The sequence below is a fragment of the Paramormyrops kingsleyae genome, chromosome 16, assembly GCF_048594095.1.
Source record: "Paramormyrops kingsleyae isolate MSU_618 chromosome 16, PKINGS_0.4, whole genome shotgun sequence".
Taxonomy (NCBI): Eukaryota; Metazoa; Chordata; class Actinopteri; order Osteoglossiformes; family Mormyridae; genus Paramormyrops; species Paramormyrops kingsleyae.
In genome coordinates, this window is record NC_132812.1 from 21,545,936 (window position 1) to 21,558,468 (window position 12,533).

Sequence of the window (12,533 nt, forward strand, 5' to 3'; positions counted from 1 at the left end):
TGGAAATACTTTCAGCTTCAGAACGAATAAAACACAACTTATTAGAGAATGGATAAATAATAATTATCCATCCATCTATCCATTTTCAATATCCCCGAGGCAAGTAGTAACCCAGGAAGGGACGCCAATCCTTCGACGGGGACACACACCATTCACACACGCCTTCACACCTATACGGACAACATGACGTCACCAATTCACCTGTTTCTGGACTGTGGGGGGAAGTCGCAGGAAACCCAATCATGACAGCGCGAGAATCTGCAAATTCACCGATAAATAATATTTTTCAAACGCCTTATTTATTTTTAAATATTACTGACGCGGGTGGGGTCTCTGGGCTGCAGCCCGTTTTGCGTAAGGTTCTAGAATCTAGGCTACGGGACGCAAATGTTGGTCACATATATAAGCAACTGCACAGCCACATCACAATCATTTGCATCCTGCTTGGCTTGGTAAAGGACCTCTTTGCTTTCTTTGGAGAACGTAGCATTTTAACTCTTAAGGTATTCTAGAGAAAAAATGGCTACCAAAAGGCCCCACTCCGATTGCGACGAGGAGCCTCCAAGGAAGAGAATGAGAGCGAGCCCCGAGTATGAAAGTACTGACGAGCTGAGCACGGCAGACCACAGTACCAAAGATCATAGTACTGAAGCGTCTTGCGGTGGCGCCGGCGACTGCGGTTTCAGGAGACCCTGCAAAGGTTTGAATGAAAAGATGATTGTCTTTGATGAATGAGAATTACAACAAAAATGCTATGTAATAATATTCCTTAATAAAGCTTGCTGCAAGAACAGTTATGAACACTGTCTGGGACGTACAGATTAAATAAATGCATTGATTGATTGATTGATTGATTAAAACTGTGAATGTTTTGGGACAAACTTGAAACCAGACTGATTTCATACTGTAGCTGAGATGGCTTTGAAACCAAGCTTATTCTGACTGCAGCATCTTTTAGGCAAACTAATGATAATACTGAATAAATGTGATGCATGTTGAATGCATGCTACTTAAAGTTAACAGTGAAGTTTCTGCATGTGTGTTATCATAGAGAATGTGCTGCATGGATTCTTTTTTTCAAGTTTATCTGTCTAATGTTGTAGACCGACTGGAAGACCTGTACCACCAGGGGGTGCTGCTGGGACAGGGTGGTTTTGGGTCGGTCTATGCCGGAACTCGAAAGAGCGACGGCCTCCCAGTAAGTCACCAAATGGTGTTGTCGCAATATGCATAGTAATATCTCTCCAGAGATCCATCTTATCACGCCTGTCACAGACATTTATAAAAGGTGACACCTCCTCAAAATGTACTACATTAAATTTGTGATTTTTCCCCTTCTAGGTGGCCATAAAATATGTGACAAGGGACGAGGAGGAGCTAAAAGTGGTAAGTGTTTTCATCAATGGAGCTGGGTTTATTTGCATGAATTTCTGCCTAAATATATGTACGTTCTGCCCTCCCATGCATAGCCTGGACTTGATGACCCCATCCCGCTGGAGGTGGCGCTGATGATGCACGTTAGCCACGAGACATCGTGTGCTAACGTGCTGAAGCTCCTTGACTGGTTTGAGGGGCTCGATGAGTACATTATGATTCTGGAAAGGCCAGATCCCTGCCAGGATCTCTTCCAATTCTGCAAGTCAAAGGGAGGGTTCCTGTCAGAGGATCTGGCCAGACACGTGGTGGCGCAAGTGCTCCAGGCCTTGCGCCACTGCGAGAAACATAATGTGCTTCATCGAGACCTCAAACCAGAAAACCTCCTCATAGAATTGCAGTCTCTACAGGTCAAATTAATAGATTTTGGCTGTGGAGACATTTGGAGGGATTCGGTGTACACCGAATTTGCAGGTTAGTGAGAGAGGCTGATTAAAAGTCTGTTAAATTAACCCAGGATTTAGTAGCAGGTAGTGGGTAACCTAGTGATCAAGAAGTCTGGATTTGTGATCAGACTCCCAGTATGGGAGCTGGATTTGTATTCTGGGGTCCTAACCTGACTCACTTCAGTAAAAATACCCAGCTGTATGAAAAAATTTCACCTTGTTCTTCCAGGGACAGAGGACTACACTCCCCCAGAGTGGTTCCTTAGCCAAAAATACAGAGCTGGCCCCTGCACGGTGTGGTCTCTGGGGGTGACCTTGTACCAGCTAGTGTGTGGCTACCTGCCCTTCCCCACCAAGAGGGCAGCCATTCGAGGCCGCATTAAATTTCCCCCGTCGGTCTCTCCTGGTGAGCAGCTTACTTTTTGTCCCGTGACTCGAGTCCCCCAAAAGGGAGTGTTGCATTATGACTATGTGACTCTGACAATGTATTCTCTCACAGACTGCCGCAACCTGATTAGGCAGTGCCTGAAGCGAAAGGCAGCAGATCGCCTTACCATGCAGCAGATCAAGCTGCATCCTTGGCTTCAGCACTGCTGACCAGGGTCTCTGCCTCTAGAAAGGTTCGCTAATCTTTCATTTAAAAATAATAGGAAAACAAAACATACAGATGATGTAGCAGCTGCATTACATCAAGGTAGCTCATAACCCTCGCCGACCGTTCGTAAAGGAACCATTGTTGTTCTTTGCTTTAGAAACGTAACATCCTTTGAGGCAAGGCAGTGGAAGGCACTGATCAGTCTTGGGGCAGGTAAGAGAAAATGGACATTGTCTCTCACTCCTGTGTCCACCATGAGAGGGTACACAGAGACAGATGGCATAAACATCACAGTGTGCTCTGACATCAGCCATCTTAAATAATGCTGATCTGTCACTGAAATAAAGATGTACATGCCACTTTACAATAAGGCTCCCTTTTGCTACTTGTAAATGGTATTAACTCATTAATAAAAAGAAAAGTGTGTTATACAAGGGGGTACTGAGAAGTTCCTGACTTTGCCCCCTTCCAGTTGAAATAGAAAAATGAGTGTGGGGGCATATGTCAGGGTAATATCTTAGTATGTAACTGTGCAAATATCAGGTCTTTGCAATTCATAAAACTGTTTTCTCTTTTAGTGAGAAGCTGTGATGGCAGAGGCACAAGCAAGTTTCACGTCGTGGGAGTTACGGGCCATCAAGTTTTTGTTTCTCCGGCGAAAATCAGCAAAGGACATTCACACTGAGATGTCACAAACACTGGGGGAGAAGTGTCCTTCATACTGCACTGTCAAAACCTGGATATCGCGTTTCAAGACTGGGCATTTCACCGTTGAAGATGAGCCCCGCAGTGAGCGCCCCCCAACATCAACTGACCCGGCAACCTATGATGCTGCCCATGAGCTCATTATTCAGAACTGGTGAAAAAAGATAGCCCAGATACTTGACTTGACATCTCACGGGAGCATGTTGGATTTGTTATCACCACTATCCTAGACATGCGAAAGCTTCAAATAAGCTTTTGAAAGCTGATGAATAAAATAAATCATAATATATCAATAAATAAAAATGTGTCTCACCAAAAATGTCAGTATTTTGTTGTAATTTTTGTAGATCTCATATCCAAGCACTATCGAACTGTCTTTGTGTTATCTGATTCAATTTTCTCATATAAGTAAAGCTACTGTACACCTTGCAAGCACTCGTATGAAATATCTGTACTATTATGGAAACGTCACACTGGTTGCCACTCTACAACAAGAGTGGGGACACAGTCATGTGTGTAGAGGGTGTAAAGGAGTGGGCTGAGCACACCTGGTGTTGAGACTGAGAGCAGGAGAGGTGTGGGAACCGAGTCTGACCCTCTGGGAGCGACCTGACAGAAAGTCCAGTATCCAACTGCAGGTAGGTGATGGAAGTCCCAAGTCTGCCAGTTTAGACACCAGTCGTTGTGGGAGGATGGTATTAAACGCCGAGCTGAAGTCCACAAAAAGCAGTCTGGCGTAGCTCCCCTGCTGCTCCAGATGGGTCAGGGCAGCGTGAAGGGCTACTTATATTGTGGTACAAGGAAAACAATCCTAATCTTAATATATGTGTAACACTAATATGAGGTCCTGTTGAAGGTGAGGCCATTTCATCATGTCATATCAAAGTTTATTAAGCCAAATAAGCACAAACCATAGGTATACCATGCACATGTTCTGCTGAGCCACACACAGTAAACTGTAAGCTTGAGGTGAAAGCAACTGGACTCATATAACCTATAGTCAGATTTTCACCATGTCATTCAATGGGTTGTTAGGGTCAAACAAAGCAAGGTACATTTGAGATCGGCGGCCCCATGACAGCCGACATGAGACCACCCCCCACACCACCGATCACCGTCTACACCCAAAGCAATAACACCAAGAAGAGCCCAACGTTCGGCACCTACACTGCTTCATCTACACTCCACTTCACGCTCAACCGAGAAGTCAAACAGGAGAGAAGCCCGCCACTCGAGTTCGCGGCGACACATTCCACGGCGCTAGACATCCTCTCCACTCCCCACTGCATGTGACAATCACCCAAAACACCCCACCACACATCCGCACCACCCAGCACCCCCCATCCCTCACATCAATCAAACAAAAGGCCCTCCAGCAATACACACCCTCCCCGAAGCTCCCGCCAAAACATTGCCAAAATATCGTCCTTAAGGCTGTGGTACCAACACAGGTGGAGCGCACGCAGCAGTGGAGATGTTAAAGGTACAGCTTGCAAGCCAACAATAACATCAGGTCAAGGATAGTGTAGATATGGTTCTTGCTTGAGGACAGAGAACATAAGGGCACTACTTGCAGTGTACTTCAACCACTGAGTATTTCCATCGCCAAAGTCTCGCGGCATTGTTTGATGTCACCTGGAATGAAGATGTAATTGGGTACTCGAGGAAAGTGGTCGATAAACTGCTTGTCCATTTGTTGACAAAGGGTTACTTGGGGTTATTCAACAATTGAACCTTTCATCACATTAAATGAAAGTTGTATTGGTACGGAAACATCCTTGTGGTACAAATACTCACTTCCGTTACAAAGACCCCACAACTACAGCTGTCTTTTTGTAATGTGTGTGCAACTGTGGCTGCTTTACTTTTTTTCCCCACACAGCTCCTGTTTCTTAAGTCGCTCATTGCGTACGGTAAAAAAGTTGCTGGAAAAATTGGACAGTTTTATTTGGAAGAGAACAGAATGTAGGACTTTTAGTGTGACTTTTCTATTTGACCATCTAGTCTTACATATACAGAATTTAGCAGATGCTACTATCCAGAGCTACTTACATTTCCACAAATAGTCTCCCTGGAGCTGCTTGGGGTTCAGGGTCTTGCTCAGGGACCCGATGGCAATGCTGGAGGTATGATTTGAACCCACAACCCCGTTTTTAGTTACTGTCCATTACCTAAAGCAGTCAGCAGCTACTTTTGATTCCACCATCTCATTGTTCTTCTGTGAATCCAGAAGCACCACAATGTGTGTGTTGGCATTTAGGTTCTAAAGTGGAGATGAAATAAAGCATTTTGTGGTTGAGTAATTCTACCGTATAACCCTTTATAAATACATGTAATTAAGAAATGCACATTTTGTTTACACAACTGTCTTCTTACCATAAGAACCCAGTGATTGTGATGAAGATTCCATGCACCGATTATAGTCCCACATGTTTCCAGACATACCTGGGAATATAAACACAGTTCTCAGAGTTTAAATGGCTGGCAAGTATCACCAAAATACAAATTGCAGTGATTTTGTTTTGTATATGTAGTATTGTGTACTGTGATTAGATGCAGATATCTTAGATCCATCTATGTTGCTTTATAGAAATAAGGTTTGGGTGGAAATTGACTATGTACTCATGCCTTGTATTCCACATGAAGTCTCACAAAGTCTGACATGGAAGATATGGTGATATGTATTAAATATACTGTTCACATACACTAACTTTCACACTTACCTTTTTCAACAGATGCTTCTTTTGAATATCTTGTCTGCTCTCTAAAATTGCCCCAGTCAAGAAGTGGTCCATGACAAGGACATTATTTTCCAGGTCCAGCTCCTTCTTCATTAGGTGGAGGTAGAAATCTATGGTCTATTGGTAAACAATGGACATATTACTAATATCTGCAGTTGAACAGTTAGAGCAATCATTGTGTTTGAGCATGATCCTTGGAGCATACCTCTCCAACAAGCCTGTTGTTAGGGTTGAGCAAAAGAAAATCTGTGTAACGGATGATGAACATGGCACTGTTGTCAAGACTGGCTACCACAGTGTTGTATGGCTTCTTGGACCACAGTTCTTTAACCTATTAATAGACCAGAGTTACTTGTGTAATTGCTCAGAGATTCTATACAGACTATTGTACAAAAATTAGAATGGGTATAGCAACAATCATTGTTCAGAAACCTTCTGATCTCTACAGTTACACTTTTAATACGGCACATAGCAATCACAACTTATGGAATCAGTCATATATTGAGGCAATCATTATTCTTCTTTTTCCATGTCACATATTTGAACTCTCCAGGAATAAATTAAAAGGTATCAGGATGGTTCCTGAAAACCCCTGCAAGTTTCTCCATCCAAATGAGTATCTGTGGTGTCAGTCTAATATGTTTAAGTTCCTTATGGTTTATACTCAAGTCACCTAAAGTGTATTACTTTTAATACAGTAAAAAGCATTACACATGTTAGTCACTGAAAGGGAAAGAGTAGCCCATACCAATTTTTAATTTAGTTGCTTGACAATTTTCTTATCAATGACTTAAGATAACAATGCCTATTTTAACTGTTATTGAAAGAGTAAAAGCAACATTCAATCTTACTTTACTCATGTGTCCTGGGACATCTGGTTCCAGTACACCACCATACTGTGTAGCAGTGCTTGACTGTGACTGTAATACTAAACGTGAAGTGTTAATCAATGTATCCATCCATCCATTATCTCCCACTTATCCGAGGTCGGGTTGCGGGGGCAGCAGTCTCAGCAGGGATACCCAGACCTCCCTCTCCCCGGCCACTTCATCCAGCTCCTCTGGGGAATCCCGAGGCGTTCCCAGGCCAGCCGAGAGACGTAGTCCCTCCAGCGTGTCCTGGGTCTTCCCCGGGGCCTCCTCCCAGTGGGACATGCCCGGAACACCTCACCAGGGAGGCGTCCAGGAGGCATCCTAATCAGATGCCCGAGCCACCTCATGTGACTCCTCTCAATGTGGAGGAGCAGTGACTCTACTCTGAGTCCCTCCCAAATGACCGAGCTCCTTACCCTATCTCTAAGGGAGAGCCCAGCCACCCTGCCAAGGAAACTCATTTCGGCCGCTTGCACTCGCGATCTCTATCTTTCGGTCACTACCCACAGCTTCGTGATCATAGGTGAGGGTAGAAACGTAGATCGACTGGTAAATCAAGAGCTTCAGCTTTTGGCTCAGCTCTTTCTTTACTATGACAGACTGATGCAGCGCCCACATCACTGCGGACGCCGCACCGATCCGCTTGTTGATCTCCCGCTCCATCGTCCCCCCACTCCTGAACAAGACCCCGAGATACTTAAACTCCTCCACTTGGGGAAGGACCACATCCCCGACCCGGAGAGAGCATTCTACCCTTTTCCGGCTGAGGACCATGGTCTCGGATTTGGAGGTGCTGATTCTCATCCCAGCCGCTTCACACTCGGCTGCGAACTGTCCCAGCGAGAGCTGAAGGTCACGGTCCGATGAGGCCAACAGGACCACATCACCTGCAAAAAGCAGAGACCTAATCTTGAGGTCACCAAACCGGACACCCTCAACGCCGTGGCTTCACCTAGAAATTCTGTCCATAAAAACTATGAACAGAATCAGTGACAAAGGGCAGCCCTGACGGAGTCCAACCCTCACCGGAAACAAGTCCGACTTATTGCCGCCCATGCGGACCAGACTCTGGCACCGGTCATACAGGGACTGAACAGCCCTTAAAAGGAAGCCCGGCACCCCATACTCCCGGAGCACCCCCCACAGGACTCCCCGAGGGACACGGTCGAATGCCTTCTCCAAGTCCACAAAACACATGTAGACTGGTTGGGCAAACTCCCATGAACCCTCCAGAACCCTGCAGAGAGTATAGAGCTGGTCCACTGTTCCACAGCCGGGGCGAAAACCACACTGCTCCTCCTGAATCCGAGGTTAAACAATCCGGCAGACCCTCCTCTCCAGAACCCCCGAATAGACCTTACCAGGGAGGCTGAGGAGTGTGATCCCCCTATAGTTGGAGCACACCCTATGTTCCCCCTTCTTAAAGAGGGAGACCACCACCCTGGTCTGCCAATCCAGAGGCACTGCCCCCCATGTCCACGCGATGCTGCAGATGCGTGTCAACCAGGACAGCCCCACAGCATCCAGAGCCTTAAGGAACTCCGGGCAGATCTCATCCACCCCCGGGCCTCGGCCACTGAGGAGCTTTTTAACCACCTCAATGACCTCCACCCCCGAGATAGGGGAGTCCACACCCAAGCCCCCATACACTGCTTCCACATTGGAAGGCGTGTCAGTGGGATTGAGGAGGTCTTCGAAGAACTCCTTCCACCGACCCAAAACGTCTCGGGTTGAGGTCAGCAGCACCCCATCCCCACCATAAACAGTGTTGATGTTGCACCGCTTTCCCACCCAGAGCCGTCGGATGGTGGACCAGAATTGCCTCGAAGCCGCCTGGAAGTCGTTTTCCATGGCCTCACCAAACTCCTCCCAAACCCGAGTTTTTGCCTCAGCAAATCTGTGCTGGATATCCTTGTGGGCGGAGCTGCATGTCCATTAAAGCCGAACAAAACTACAGCTAAAAGCGGCCCAGATTCGATTGCTTAGATTCACATTCATATTATGAATGAAAATTCACTGTGTAGAAAATATACACATTTGTGCAATATTTCAAACATCATTACATAAGCTTTACACCACCAACCTCTGGTCCAGTGATCCGTTAATTATGTGATCACACAAGACCAATTTTTTCACTCACCTGTACTTCACCAACTGTCGAGCGATGTGACAAATAAAGTGATTTTGTTGTGGGTTTTCCTTCTCCGCCAAATCAGAAATCAGAAGCCGCTTGTGAAGATACAAATTCAGTCTTTATTGCAACAATGAGGCTACAACCAAGACCAGACACTTGCATGTCCAGTACTGTTTCACACCAATTTTTACACATTTTCTTATCGTTTAACAACATCTTGTCACTTAAGCATCATCATTCCCTCAACCATTCACAATCATTTTCTCCCTTGATCCACACCCCTAGGTGATAAGTTTGTCAGTCATTTCTTTTACTGTTTGGTCCCTTGGCTGAACATAATTGTGGTGCGACCATCTCTACTTGGTATTTTTAAAATACTCAGTTGTGAACTCAGGCGAATCCCTTCCCTTCAGTAGCAAACCTTTGCAGCTTCGGCTTGTTGCAAATTGTCTGCCTAAAGGGTTGATAATATATTTGTCCTTCAACATCGTGATAAACTGCAACACTAACTGAGGTGGATATTCATACAACCAGAGCTAACATAAAATAGCTAACTGAAACTTTGAGGTTAACATAAGGTGCAGATACATACTCAGTTGATTACATTATGATGATTACATTGTCTGAGCTGCACTGCAACCAGAGTGGTAAAATATTTTTTAAACAAAAAAAAAAAGAAACTGAAAATTTACACACAAAAAAACTATAGTAAAATGTTATTGTTATCTTTATTTTTATAACTATATTTACCAGTAGTCGGTCTTTAGTGGGAAAGCCAAGTCAAGAGTGCACTGACATACTGGACCCTCTTTGCATACTTCAGAGAATGTAGCATTTTAACTTTTAAATTATTCTAAAGGTAAAATGGGTACCAAACAGCCCCACTCCATTTCGATGAGGTGTCTCTCCAAGGAAAAGAAGGAGAGACAGTACCGAAGAAGAAAGAACCGAGTACGGAAGACCAGAGTATGGAAGAACAAAAGAACAGAACACCAAAGCAACTAGCGGTGGTGCGTTGTTTTCAGTTTCAAAAGACCCTGCAAAGGTTTGAATGAAAAGACGATTGTCTCAAAGTGATAGAGAAAGAGAATTACAACAAATAAAGCGATGTAATAATACTCTAATAAAGCTTGCTTCAAGGACACATGTGAACACTGTCCAGGAGGTACAGATTAAATAAACAAATGCATTAATTGACTGAATGTTCTGGAACAAACTTGAAATCAGACTGATTTGATACCGTAGCCGAGATGGTTCTGAAACCAAGCTTATTCTGACTGCAGCATCTTAAAGGCAAACTAATGATAATACTGAATAAACTGGCCCAAGTCCAGGGTAGGCATGCAGTAATAAAATTTTAATGTTAACAGTGACGTTTCTGCATGTGTGTTATAGAGAATGTGCTGCATGTTGAATGCATGCTACTTAAAGTTAAGAGTGAAGTTTCTGCATGTGTGTTATCATAGAGAATGTGCTGCATGGATTCTTTTTTTCAAGTTTATCTGCCTAATGTTGTAGACCGACTGGAAGACCTGTACCACCAGGGGGTGCTGCTCAGACAGAGTGGTTTTGGGTCGGTGTATGCCGAAACTCGAAAGAGCGACAGCTTCCCAGTAAGTCACCAAATGGTGTTGTCGCAATATGCATAGTAATATCTCTCCAGAGATCCATCTTATCACGCCTGTCACAGACATTTATAAAAGGTGACACCTCCTCAAAATGTACTACATTAAATTTGTGATTTTTCCCCTACTAGGTGGCTATAAAACATGTGAAAAGGGACGAGGAGGAGCTAAAAGTGGTAAGTGTTTTCATCAATGGAGCTGGGTTTATTTGCATGAATTTCTGCCTAAATATATGTACGTTCTGCCCTCCCATTCATAGCCTGGACTTGATGACCCCATCCCGCTGGAGGTGGCGCTGATGATGCACGTTAGCCCCGAGACATCGTGTGCAAACGTGCTGAAGCTCCTTGACTGGTTTGAAGGGCTCGATGAGTACATTATGATTCTGGAAAGGCCAGATCCCTGCCAGGATCTCTTCCAATTCTGCTTGTGAAAGGGAGGGTTCCTGTCAGAGGATCTGGCCAGACACGTGGTTGCGTAAGTGCTCCAGGCCTTGCGCCACTGCCAGAAATATAATGTGCTTCATCGAGACCTGAAACCAGAAAACCTCATACAAATGCAGTCTCTACATGTAAAATTGATTGATTTTGGCTGTGGAGACATTTGGAGGGATTCGGTCTACACCGAATTAGCAAGTTAGTGAGAGAGGCTGATTAAAAGTCTGTTAAACTAACCCCTAGTTTAGTAGCAGGTAGCGGTTAACATAGTGATCAAGAAGTCTGGATTTGTGATGAAACTCCCAGTATAGGAGCTGGATTTGTATTCTGGGGTCCTAACCTGACTCACTTCAGTAAAAATACCCAGCTGTATGAAAAACTTCACCTTGTTCTTTCAGGGACAGAGGACTACACACCCCCAGAGTGGTTCCTTAGCCAGAAATACCGAGCTGGCCCCTGCACGGTGTGGTCTCTGGGGGTGACATTATTCCAGCTGGTGTGTGGCTACCTGCCCTTCCCCAGCAAGAGGGCAGCCATTGAGGCCACATTAAATTTCCCCTGTCGGTCTCTCCTGGTGAGCAGCTTACTTTTTGTCCCGTGACTCGAGTCCCCCAAAAGGGAGTGTTGCATTATGACTATGTGACTCTGCCAATGTATTCTCTCACAGACTGCCGGAATCTTATTAGGCAGTGCTTGAAGCGGAAGGCAACAGATTGCCAGACCATGGAGCAGAGTGAGCTCCATCCTTGGCTTCAGCACTGCTGACCAGTGAGCTGAGGGTCACTGCAAAAAGTACCTCTGCCTCTAGAAAGGCTTGCTAATCTTTCATTTAAAAATAATAGGAAAACAAAACATACAGATGATGTAGCAGCTGCTTTACGTCAAGGTAGCTCATAACCAGTTCCTGTTGGTTCCTGAGCACAGCTTTCTTTTCAGTGCCCTCATACTTTCTTTTGCAGAAGACTGATGTGACGTGTGCCATAAGACAGGAAGTGCAGGATAGCGGCATCTAGACACAGGGACAGAAGGCATAAACATCACAGTGTGCTCTGACATCAGCCATCTTAAATAATGCTGATCACTCAAAGATGTACTTATACACATGCTTTTTACAAGTGTTTTTCATTTAATGTCGTCTTTGTTGATTTATTGTGGAAAATGATCCAATATTACATACTTGTCTGGGGAACAAAGCCGTGACTCGATCATTGCTGTAACTAACTGGTGTCACCCAGTTGGGTAACAGTTCACTTAAAACGTTTCCAGATCATATTTATGCAGGAAGATAGAATTTGAAAGGGTTCACAAATTTTATAGAATCACATGTAGAGCACAAAAATCTATTTTTCCTGTAACCACTGCAGTGAGCACTTTTGTCTATGTGAAATTGATCATTACAAGCAGATGATCGTTATAACCGATTTTTAAAATTTGTCTTTCTATCTCAGGCACAATACCACTGTAGTAGAGACTACGGTTGGGATCACTCTCCCAGGGCACTGGGTCTGATTCTGGGTCTGTATATCCCAGCGTGTCGGCTACAGCACCACTTCAGGATCAGGATCAGGATCCTGGAGAATCTTTATGGCTTAATTCAGGCCTAA

General features: G+C 44.7%; 2 protein-coding genes across 3 annotated transcripts; both read left to right on the forward strand.

Moving 5' to 3' along the window:
- Positions 1–319: 319 nt before the first annotated feature.
- On the forward strand, positions 320–3,444 carry LOC111858323 (serine/threonine-protein kinase pim-1-like). Of its 2 annotated transcripts, XM_072700790.1 has the most exons (8): positions 338–700; positions 1,104–1,198; positions 1,342–1,386; positions 1,470–1,848; positions 2,050–2,226; positions 2,320–2,440; positions 2,573–2,628; positions 2,994–3,444. In XM_072700790.1, exons 1-6 carry the CDS (start codon positions 520–522, stop codon positions 2,415–2,417), a joined length of 975 nt encoding a protein of 324 aa, XP_072556891.1. In that variant the 5' UTR covers positions 338–519; the 3' UTR covers positions 2,418–2,440; positions 2,573–2,628; positions 2,994–3,444. The 2 variants fall into 2 exon arrangements, with proteins under 2 accessions (XP_072556892.1, XP_072556891.1); XM_072700791.1 differs by lacking the exon at positions 2,320–2,440 and having other exon boundaries at positions 320–700.
- A 6,287-nt stretch (positions 3,445–9,731) lies between these two features.
- On the forward strand, positions 9,732–11,530 carry LOC140578697 (serine/threonine-protein kinase pim-2-like). The gene is made up of 5 exons (XM_072700501.1): positions 9,732–9,735; positions 10,386–10,480; positions 10,624–10,668; positions 10,752–10,885; positions 11,200–11,530. The coding sequence occupies exons 1-5, from the start codon at positions 9,732–9,734 to the stop codon at positions 11,528–11,530; spliced, it is 609 nt and encodes a 202-aa protein (XP_072556602.1).
- Positions 11,531–12,533: the final 1,003 nt, after the last annotated feature.